Genomic DNA, 12,275 nt, shown 5'->3' on the forward strand with positions numbered 1-12,275 from the left:
CTCGCTAGTAAGAGTGAAAAACCTGATTCAAATACTTTACTGAAGTCAAATTTGAAGTACAAACTGAAGTGTACAAAAGTTTTTTAAAAAAAATGCAGTCACATATTCAACATCACTTTTCTGCTGACAAATATTGTTTTCTTTTTTTATTAATGACTATACTATAACAGCCAGTGGGCTTTGGGCTAGCATGGCCACTTTAGAGCGCCTCGTTGGTCATGAGTGCACGCATGCACATTTTGAAGAGAAGGCGGAAGAGCAAACAAAAAAGAGCATGGAGAGCGGCTTGATTTTTTTCACCATTTTGAAATGTCATTTTTTTTTTTTTTTAATCATTCAAATTTGGCAGGTTTGTTAACAACATTTTTCTTTGTGGTGTGTCAAATTTCTAAGACTTTTTTTTCATTTACAGGGATTCGTAACCCAGAAGAGGGGGAGGGAGGGAGGGAGGAAGGGGGTGGGGGTGCTGGACATAGCTTTGCTGCAAGCTAAATTCTGACAGGATAATTAGAATGAACTGACAACACGTCCTGCGCGAGCAAGACAAAACAACATCACAAAAAAAAAAAAAAAAAAAACTGTAGCTAATGATAACAACTGAAAAAAATGCACTTATCTGGGGTTTTTTTTTTCAGATTAGGCTGAGAATTTTTGAAGGCCAGAAGCTGGTGATTATTTTAGAAATAAATAAATAAATCCCTTAAATAAAGCCGCAGAAAAGAAAGTATCTTGCATCTCCAAATCTGTTGTCATGCTCGTTAATGGCACTGTGGTTTCAGTTTTTTTGTTTGTTTTTAATAAATCCCTAAGATTTTACTCAATCACAATAGGCTTTACCTCTCTATTTAATTATTTTTTTTATATCATGTCATCATCTCTGGAAAATGAAAAAAGAGTTGGCCTATTTTGACAAAATAAGTAATTGAAAGTCGATACCTGTTTTCAGATGTAGGTAGTAAAAAGTAATTTTTCTATATATGTTTTATATAAATGAGTATTTTATTTATTTACTGATACAGTGTCTAGATCATTTGAATGCATTTGTTTCATGAAACTTGAAAAGTTGAAGTGATAAGTGTTTGATAGAATTTTGGCAAGTTGTTATAGTGAACGCTTAAAAGACGGCAACTCTAATTGAAGTAAACAAATTACGAAGGCCTATTTGTCACTTTAAAAAGTCGCAAATTTTAGACTTTATAAAGTAAAAAAAAACTCAAAAATTTATGACAAATACACGTAGCATAGCTATAGTCTAACGTGAATATTCGTTGGTGGTTAATGGAACACTGTTTATAAAATGAAAAGGCGGGATGGAGACAGATTTATTCGTAATTTAAACTGTACTCGTCATACACGGCAGCGACAGCCACAGCACTTCCTGATTTCCTATCAGCTGACTAACACTAACCAATCAGAAGCTAGCATACTTAAGGTCAATGCAAGTGAATGCTTTTTGAATGTTTTTTTTCTCCCACACATTTGCCACTTAATAATAAATTGCCTTTCATATTAATTTATGATTTACTTGCTTTTATTTTGACAAAGACTAAACTTCAAGACTAAAACATTTAATTTATCGCTTGTCTTTGTTCAAAATAAACATGGCAAGAGGACCTTGAAAAAAATAATTTCTTATTGAATCGGAGTTGCAATATTGAGGGGATTTAAAACCAAAAACGTTTTAGCTCCATTTTAGTCGAACGCTGATATTTCACACGCGCAATTCTTTTAGCAGACACTGTGCCTGCCTTTCAATGTGACATCATCACGCCCCTCACCACACATCACATCATGGTCACATCATGCCGTATAGTATGTAACCATATGTGATAGTTCAACGTCTAACTAAAACAATGCTTTGCAAATGTATACACTAAACCACTCTCCGCGTGCAGCCAGTGTATCGCCGCGCACAGCTGGGATTGATATCGCAACGTCTTGGTGTGCGCCGGTCTCATCGCACGCCACCCATTGTGTGTGTGTGTGTGTGTGTGTGTGTGTGTGTGTGTACGTGTGTGTGTGAGTGTGTGTGTGTGTGTTACCATCACTAATGAATCCCATTCTCAGAATTATGAGATATGGAGTTGGCAGGGGGAGACGCTGGTAAATGCACGCTCGCCCGCTTCCAGATTTTAGACATAAAAGTCACTTATTTTGGCTGCGGTCTCGCGCGCTCACAAACACGCACACACTGACAGCTCATAAAGTGTCCTCACGTTTTTTTTGTAACGCTGCCGTATTGTGTTAGTTGTTAAGTGTTGCTTTTGTTTGCAAATTCACACTTGCAGAACGGGAGCAACAGTGTTGTTGTTGTTCAAAGTCTTAATGGGTTGTTGTACCGTTTTTGAATGACTCCTTCCAAATGACATTTTTTTGTGATTAAAAAAACAAACAAATAAATAAATAAATAAACAAACTAATAAATAAATACATGTTACCTATTACCCGTTCAGGTCAATTTTAAAAAGTGCTATTTTTGAGCAGACAAGTAAAAATAAACAACTGAGATAATGTAGTTGCAAAAGTGTGCACACCCTCTTATAACTATTTATATAATACTAGATGTGAATGAACCAATCACATTCCAACTCATGTGAAATGAGTCAACACACAATTGCCGCCATTTAAAGTGCTTCAGATTAACCCCAAGTAAAGTTCAGACGTTTTAGTAGGCTTTTCCTGGCATTTTTCTAAATCACTATTTTACAGCACAAGCCACAGTCCGCAAAGAGCTTCCACAGCGATCAGAGGGATTTCACTGCTCAAAATGTATTGCAAAGCATTCAGTAAACCGTGTAACATCTTAAAAACAGTCACAAAACTGGCTCTCCCTCCAAAATGGATGAATCTCCCATCTTCTTCATATGTCTGTTCTGAGGTGTTGGGTGGCAAGACGGAAGCTTTATCCTACAAAGAAAAACATCCAATTCCGGCTACATTTTGCATCTTGAAACGCATTTAGGGAAATGTGTTATGCTCCGACGAAACCACGGTTGGACTTTTTAGGCCGTAATTCCATGAGGTGTTTAAGGTTTGAAGCTGAGCCAGTCGTGAGAAATTGTTTTCTTGAACTTTTCACGCGTCAGCGGTGGAGGCAGCCATGGCTTGAGGAAGTCTTTTCTGGCTGTCCATCTGTCTGTCGGCATGCGTAGCACATTCCCTCGGCGCCTTCAGGGAGGTTCTTCTTTTAATAATGTCCACTTGCACTCAAGAATGAGATGCTTACATTTTGCTGGTTAAAGGTCAAAGTCTTTAAACTCCATAACTCAAGATTGTATTTGCTGATTAGTTGCTACAAAATCCAACGCATCCCTGATCTGATTTTGATTCAGAAAACAGCAGAAACCTGAACCTTTGTGCTAACACTAATTGCTATTTTGAACTGTTCATAATTCACAAAATGTCCCAAACTCATGTGAAAATAAGATATAGTCTGATGAAACCGAGGCTGAAACTTTTGGCCATATTTGCAAAAGGTATCTTACTGTGTTGGGTTATGAATTATGAACAGTTCGAAGCAGTCAGTCTTAGCACCTAACCCTCACACAAAATGTCAAGGAAAGCCTACTAGAACATCTCAACTTTGTTTAGGGTTACCCAGAGGCACTTTAATGGTCTCCATTGTGTGCCAAGTCCCATTTAACGCAAGTGCCAATATGATTGTTTTATTCTGATCACAGCCACGTCCCAGTTTTAAGAGGGTGTGCACACTTTTGCAACCACAGTATTTCAGTTTTTACTTTTTTCAACAACATTTTTTTTTTTTTAACTGATTAGTTGTACAGGGTACAGATCACATTAGTGATGGAAAATGTTTTGAATGATTCCTCTTTTTTTTTATATATATATATCACAAAAACTTTTTGACAAGGGTGTGTAGACTTTTTTTGATCCACTGGTTAGTTAAGATGGTCTCAACTCGGGTGCCCATGCATGTACGTTCTATTTCTCACTAGCATGCATATTACAGAACCTCCCATCTTTACTGGGTGGTACAAATGTACACTTTTTGACCTTAAACAATCTGCAGCAATGGTCACATCAGTTTTTAAAATGTCTTTAGGTGTGTTTTATTTACGTACTATGGGTATGACCAAAACCACTTTGCCAAATTTATTGGAGGAATAAGCGGTTCGGTAAATGGATGGACAAATGTTAATCATGTAAACGTTGCCATTAACCAAACATGACGGTAATCTTAATGTAATCATTACGCAAAATCGCTTTGACAAAGACAACACAATTATGTCTAAGTTTATTTCCTTTTGAAAATCGTGTGGTCAGAAGATGACAAGTGAATCATGCAGCGTATTTTGGCCAGCTGTATAATAGCATCCTTAATCTGATCGAGAGCAGGCCTGTTCGATGGGCTGCGTGCTATTTTAATCTCCTCCTAGAGAAACAAAGACAAAAGGCCCATGTCGAACCCGGGCCAGTTCTTCCATCACTTCTCCCAACAACTTAAGGGGAATGATAACAAGATGACTGGATGAGAGTTTGATATGAGGCACAATGTTTGGTGAACAAGCGTTGACATGATCAAGGAGGAATCCGAGTGAGTGGAGGAATGACGTTCATTTGGCATTGTGGCGTTTCGGAGACGAGAAGGGAAGCGCGCGGAATTTTTGGCAGGTCAGTCAATTGGCGTGAAAAAAAAAAATGGTGGGAATCAGTGATTGAAAATGTTGCTTTCTTGCCTTCAAGAGTCGTTAAGACAAGCAGGCACGTGCGCGCATAAGCGGCGCCAAGTGGTGCTCAAGCACCTGCTCTCTTGCCTGGATGGAAAAAAAGTGACTTTTCTGTTGCAGAACTTTTTTTTTTTTTTACATTCATATCTTTAAAATTCAATCAAATTTGATCCTTTCTGTAATTCTATTTTATTTTATTTTTCATATATTTATACGGAAGTACAGAACCCTACTGTTTTTCTGACTATTTTTGGGGGAGTTTTTTTTTTTGTTTGTTTGTAAATTTTTATAATTTTCAGTTTTTCCTGAATATTTTTTTTTCTGTTTTACTGCATTTTTTTCTGCCATAAAATATTTGGGAAAAACAGTGGGGGACGTTTTTTTTTTTTTTTTAAACATGAGGAAAAATTACTCAGAAAAGCAGAAAAAATTATTCAGAAAAACGGTGGGGAATTATTCAGAAAACAAAAAGAAAAAAAATATTCCAGAAAACCGTACCATCTTCTGTTTTTCGGAGTACTTATAATTTTTTTAACTTCTGAACTCCAAGTGACTTTTTCCCGCATGCAATACGCTTCCGTAGGAACTTAACTTATGGCTTCTGTTTTTTGGAGTAATTTTTTTCCTGTTTTTAAAAATATATATATTTTTCTGAATATTTCTTCCTGTTTTTTTCTGAGTCATTTTCCTCCTGTTTTTCTGAATATCCCCCCGTTTTTCTGAATCATTTTTAATGACAGAAAAAAAATCTGTAAAACAGAATAAAACATTCTCAGAAAAACAGAAGAAAAAAAAAACACAAAAAACAAAGCTCCCTGAAAAAAATTGTCAGAAAAACACTTCCGTATATTCGTGAGGCTTTTTTTTTTTTTTTTGTCTTTGTAGGAATTGCACTTATCCCTCCTTAATTTATTAGGGGTGAATCAAAGTAACGTTTAAATGGTGGCAGGTGTGTGCTGACCCCCATTTAACATGTCTTTAATGTGATTGCTTCATTCTGCACATAGCTACATCCCCATTATTCAAGTGGGTGTGTGCACTTCTGCAACCCTGTTATCTAAGTTGTTTTTACTTCTCCTCTCATTTTTTTTTCAAGTGAGTTTAAAAAATAATAATAATTTCAGTGATTTATCTTTATTAATCTTGGGGTGTGGGGACTTTTTAACACCCCTGCTGAACATCTCCTTTTGAAACCTATAAGCTATATTGTTAAAGTTCTAGGCTACTACATTTTTTTCTTAATTGTTTGATTTTGACGAGCTCTTTTTTGGCACCTGCCCCCCCCCAAAATAAGGATGCACGAGCCGGTTACATCTCATGGCATAAATATCGTCCGTCATCCTGAGCGCATACCGCGGGTCCATTTGTGAAGCGGCCGCAAGCCTCGGCGGCCCAGACTCCGATGAGGAAACGTTGGTCAAAAGCAGAATATTCCACCAATGCGGAATGGAACGCTAAATTGAAATCACATTGGGCCAGTTGTCGGATTCTTTCCTAGCTGTTCACGTCAAGAGAAATGAGTCCAGATAACAGTGTGTTGATGATGGCAAAGGGGACGAGGACAGACGGCAATTTGCAGTTGTCGACGGACTTGCCTTTAGTCGAGACGGTCGAGCTCTGCACCAGAAATAAACCAGCAGCTGTGGTCTGTAAACTGTGCGCGCGCCGCGCCGCGCGTGTGTGTTGAAGCCTCTCAGCGCTGCAAATCCAAACCATGTTGGAGAATGTCGTAATGATTGCGTGAAAGGGTCTTTGATCCATGCGCCTGTGGTATGTACAGTACATTGATTGGACTGATGGAGGGACAGGTGCTTGGAAGAATGGACGCTTGGCTCTTTTGTCTTTTTTTTAACTCATTCACTGCCAATGGATTTTTGACGTTTAAAGCCGTCAATGGCACTGAATGGCTAACTACATAAAAGTCATCAATCAATGAAAACCTAGAGATGCAAATCCAGGACCTTAATTAGCGGGTAATGGTTAGCATTAAGGCATATAGCATATCTGCCTCACAGCCGAGAGACAAATATATGTATGCATTGCTGAAAGGCTTCTAAAACTGCAATTATTGATGCTAAGTTGCTAACTGTTAGCAAGTCAATGATACTTTCCAATCTATTTTTAGCATTAAGCTAGCAGGGACCTTTAGGGGAAAAAAGGAACTCAATGTAAGAAAAATCTTTGCAATAATATGTTCAATATTCCCCCACTTGTCAAAACAGCTATTCTGGTTAATATTGCGTTCATGGAATAATAATTGAGAAATAAACAGTTTTTTGTGTGTGTCCATTTTGTCCTGTACCGCCCTCCGCTGTCGACTGAAATTGACGTCATCGCTGCAAGTACAAATACTTCATTACTTTACTTAAGTTTTTTTTTTTTTCAGCACTTTGTACTTTCCATTTGTATTTATTTTTTACATGAGTATCCATACTTTTTACTTGCTACATTTTCAAAACAAGGTCGTTACTTTTGTTTTTAAATGAATGAAAACGATTCAAATGTTCACACGGTCTCCTACATCCCGGCTTGTGATTGGCTCTGCCACGCGATCAGATGATGTGATCAATTGGCACTGCAGAGAATCATTTGAAATCGATAGCAAGTCAGAGTCAGTTGGCCGATGTAATAATAATATCTTTCAAATTGATGTTGGAGGAACATATGGTAAAAATACTTTTTACTTCTACTCTTCAAGTACATTTCAGAGCCTGTACTTTACTTTGATCAAACTAGTTTTTTTTTTTTTTTTACACAATTGTACTTTTACTCAAGTAGAGAATGTCAGTACTTTTCCCATCTTAGGTGAACTGTAACATTTGCAATGCGAGCCCGAGGGCGCTTTGACAGTGGCATAGGACAAAAAGATGGCGGCAAGCCAGGAGGAAAGAGTGCGTAAAAGACAGAGAATGTCCAAAGTTTGGACTCATTTCCCCCTCGTCTGCGTTTCAGATATTCGGGAGACGGCGTTCGTGTACGCCATCACGGCGGCCGGCGTGACCCACGCAGTGACGCAGGCCTGCAGTATGGGCGACCTGCTGCAGTGCGGCTGCGAGGCCACCAGGAACCGAGCCCCGCCCAAACCTCTGGCGTCCTCCTCTGGCGACGGCGCCAAGTGGGAGTGGGGCGGCTGCGGAGACGACGTGGAGTTTGGGTATGATAAGTCCAAGCAGTTCATGGACGCCAAGAGGAGGCGGGGCAAAAGCGACATCAGGACGCTGGTGGACCTGCACAACAACGAAGCTGGACGACTGGTAAAAATGCTTCAGCACACAAAAACGCATGCAAAGGTTAAAAAGGTTCATCTTGTCTTCGGATTTAGACAGTCTTTTTCTTTTTCTTTTTTAAGACAAAAGGTATCGTTGACCTTGAGTGGAAATGACTGTTTCAGTGCGCCCCAAAAAGAGAAAAACTTTTCCTTTTTTTTGTTGAAAATGATGAGTTATGACATAATTAAATAGATATAGAATTACACTTTTTTTTTCACACTTTTTGCTTCCATCCAATAGATATTGTAGTGCTCCGTATAATGTGCACACCTTGGCCACAGGGGGCAGTAGAATAACATAACAATATAGTGGACCACCTCATATTTGTTTTCACATTAGTTTCATATTTTTTAAATATTGTTTTTATTTTTAAAATTGTTTTTTATTTTTCATATTAGCCAACGCTTATTGACATTATATCACTCTCATTCAAGAATTGTTTGGATTTTATTTTTCATTTCATTTATAATTGGCATCAAATATTCACAGATTTTTGCTATTTGGGTCAGGCCTGGTCGCCATCCCTCGTGAATGACACACCGATATTTGTTGTTCGTCACAGAGGATAAAGAACATATGCATGGAGCATTGTTATATTATCTGTCAGCATGTTTTCCATCCGTGCTTTAAGGGTTATTAACACTGGCGCACAGGTGCTACCCGTTAGCCTGGAGTTTTTCCATCATGTGTTAGCAATAAGCTAACGGAGGCTACGTAGTTGCTTGAAATACACACGGTTTAGTTCTGTTTTAGTTTGACAGCAAACTTAAACTTAAGTGACAATAAACAGCTTGAAGCCTGTTTTTAGAATAATTGTTTGCTGTTTTCCAAGTTGTGCTTGTGACGCCAAACTTCTGTTTTGGTTGTAAAAGCTCATGCGATTTGACAAGGTATTTTGAACTGGCTGTTACGTCTGCAAATTGACAACACCGTTCTCCAAGCGATCCCACTTTATATTCGCAGCAAAACTAGTGGCTCAAAAAAAAAAGAAACATTTAGATTTGTTGGCTATTCGATATCATTTGAGAATTCGAGTGTCTGGTACACTTCATCGAAACGTTGTTGCTGCCGCGCAGGCTCAACGTTTCACAAGACATTCACTCCCAAGGCATTGCTTGTCCTGTGGAATGTTCCATCATTCCGCCAACATTCAAAGGAGGAACACATCGCCCCCCGGCCATGTTCGTGTAGCGCCGTAAACCGATATTCGAACAAGAATCAGGTTTCTGAAACACAAAAACAAGAGCGCGCCACGCATTTGGCTTTCAAGCCTCCCAGGCAAGCGGCCTCCCAACGTTTCCACCATTCGCCCCAAAGTACGAACGGCGTGTGAATTATGGACCGGCGAGTCGTAATGCGTCTTAAAGACCGGGTTGGAAGGAGCAAGCTTTTAGATCGGTTAATGATGTTGATTTAAAGTGCGGCTTTTAACATCTCCAAAGTGACATCAGCCTTTTTAGTCGTCAGCGCACCTTTGGGTACACACACTTTGCAGGGACGTAATTACGGTGGACTGCAGCCGGGGTCACAGACAGGTAGTCAGGAACAGGCGTGGATCATTTTGGGATATTTTCCAATGGTAGCATTAGCGAAGAAACCATTTTGAACACTCCGACGCCTGCAGGTTGTGAAATAAGTGTGCGGTGATGCGCGCAAATGTCTGTTTACGTGCATTCATGCATGTTTGCCGTTGCAAAGTGTGTGTGCGTGCGTGCATGCGTGTGTGTGTGTGATGAGTTAATTATGTGCAGTATAAGTGAATGATCTGTTGTCAAGGCTTGTTAGATGTAGGAAGGCCGGAGGCAAAATGAAGGGCGAGAGGGGTTAGAGAGTTAAATTCCTTGGAAAAAGCATCTGCTTTTATCTTAGCTATCTAGCGAGCTATCTGGGCTTAAGTGCGAGTCAGTAGTTTTGCGTTAAAACGATACCAAGGGTTCTTAAACTTTTCCGGTCCAGGGAAAGAGATAATTTTGTAAGGACTCTCTCATGAAGCCCAATTAAATATTTCATGCTAAATATTTATGCCCTGTTTAATAGAAAAGACTTTATAAACCAAATAAAACATTTTTTATACTTTTTACAACCCTATTTTTTTCCTGTATCTTATTTATTTTGGGTGTAATTCCACTATCAGTCACTAGATGGGGGCAAAATGTTGTTTGAAACTGTAAATTAAAAAAAAAAAAAGAAAAACGAAAACAGGAAGTATTTCAAGCTCAGCCGAGTTTTTGCTGAAAATTATTAAATGTCAAATCCTCTTCAATCCTGCTTTTTACGCCTACAGAAAGCAATGGTGGTAGGTTCATTTTGTAATGTATATCTTTGGGCATGATTAATGATGTATAATAGGAGCCGTTAAGTTTGTTAGGTTGGGAAAATAAACGAGATTTGTTTACTTAAGACACGCAATCATTTTGAGCAATGGAAGTGCCCGATTACCGGAAATGAGCGGGAAAGTATAAAAAGGTGCTATCATATCCTAGCGATGTAGAAGTGCGCCAGTGGGGACTGTTTGAACCACGGTCTGGGGAGAAAAAAAAATCTGAAAAACATATCTCCACAATTTAGTACTACAGTTGTGTCGTGCATGTTTTCGCAATTATCTTCAAACATTATATCGTGGCAAATCTCTTTCAAGTGGAAGTCAACCGTGAACATTTCTTGACAATAATATGTTATAGGCAACGTGACCTCACTGGTCTAAAGATAACATTCTGATTCATATTACATTTATGGAATATGAGTTATGAAGCAAAACCCAGCCCTTTTTATCCATCTCAGGGGGCGGCCATTTTGCCACTAGCTGCCGACTGAAGATGACATCACAGTTGCTCAGGGCTCATCAGGCAACAACCAATCAGAGCTCACCTGTTTTTTTTTTAAGCTGCACTGTGATTGGTTGTCACGTGACAACATTGATGTCACCTGAGATGGATAAAAATGGCTGGATTTTGCTGCTTAACTCTTTGACTGCCAGACGTTTTCAGAAAAGGGATGCTGTGGGTGCCAGCCGATTTTAAGCATTTTGACTGATCTTTCAAGGTCCATAGAAAATTATGTGTTTGGACTATGGAAACACACATACTACCAAATGAAAGATTGGACTCTCATCTTTCATCAGAAAAAAAAAGTTTGTTTCTACCTTATTCCGTTTTTCAGTAATCAACAATAGAAAATGGTTAGTTTCACCTCCGTTTTGAAACAAACGTCTTTTAACGTCTTTGCCACTCCTCCATAGGATTTTACTAAACGTTATTTAACGTTTTTGGCACTCAAAGAGTTAATTTATATTCCACTTACACAATATCAAGCAGAATACCATATTTAGGCGTATTATTGTCAAAAAAAACTTTTTGGATTGACTTCCCCTTTCAGGATGAATGTATTTTTTCCATGTCGGACTAATGTTTCTTTGTGTCTTTTTCCCACGCCCCAAACGTCACACGTTGCCCCCACCCCCCACCCCCCACCCCCCCCAAGGCAGTGAAGCTGTACATGCGGACCGAGTGCAAGTGCCACGGCCTTTCCAGCTCGTGCACGTTACGCACCTGCTGGAAAAAGATGCCTCATTTCCGCGAAGTGGGCGAGCGCCTTCTGGAGCGCTTCAACGGCGCGTCCAAGGTGATGGGCGGCAACGACGGCAAGACGTTGATCCCCGTCGGCGTGAACATCAAACCCCCGGACAGGCAGGATCTGATCTACTCGGACGAGTCGCCCGACTTCTGCCTGGCCAACCGCAAGACGGGTTCGCTGGGCACGCGGGGGCGCACGTGCAACAGCACCGCCATGGACATCAGCGGCTGCGACCTGCTGTGTTGCCAGCGCGGCTACCGCGAGGAAACGCTGGTGTTTGAGGAGAACTGCTTGTGTCGCTTCCACTGGTGTTGTGTGGTTCAGTGCAAGAAGTGCTCCATCCAAAAGAACTTAAGTCTCTGTCACTGATGAACTGGAACTGGATCTTCGAACTTGTTGTAATTACTTCTTTTTTTTTTAATATATATAGAGCTTTTTTTTTTGGGCCACTGTAAAGTAAGATCCTGACTGTGTTGTTATCCTCTTTGCACCAATCCTGCTTACACCATTCCTTAAGAAATCTGCTTTTTTTTTTGTTGTTGGCAATATTATTTTCTTGAGTTCTGATGGAAAATGACAAAAAAAAAAAACTCAATCGGCGCTTGACAATGAAACGAGTAAAATACAGGGGTGACTTTTGAACTACCTACTTCCTGAATGTTTTTGTTTTAGAAAGAAACCAAAGAATGTGAAATGTTAGGAAATCTTACTACAAGTGCACAAAAAGACGTATTTCAAATCCAAA

The 12,275-nt window shown here is 39.5% G+C and overlaps 1 protein-coding gene across 4 annotated transcripts in view; it reads left to right on the plus strand.

The window, feature by feature from the left end:
- wnt6b (wingless-type MMTV integration site family, member 6b) overlaps window positions 1–12,275 on the plus strand; it is a 34,853-nt gene extending 22,578 nt beyond the window's left edge. For all 4 annotated transcript variants that reach the window (XM_077580491.1, XM_077580488.1, XM_077580492.1 and 1 more), the window contains 2 exons: window positions 7,641–7,942; window positions 11,438–12,275. In XM_077580491.1, coding sequence (XP_077436617.1) covers window positions 7,641–7,942; window positions 11,438–11,899 — 764 coding nt within the window. In that variant the 3' untranslated portion in view covers window positions 11,900–12,275. The remainder of the gene's footprint in view (window positions 1–7,640; window positions 7,943–11,437) is intronic.

This window comes from Vanacampus margaritifer, chromosome 11 (genome assembly GCF_051991255.1).
Source record: "Vanacampus margaritifer isolate UIUO_Vmar chromosome 11, RoL_Vmar_1.0, whole genome shotgun sequence".
NCBI lineage: Eukaryota > Metazoa > Chordata > Actinopteri > Syngnathiformes > Syngnathidae > Vanacampus > Vanacampus margaritifer.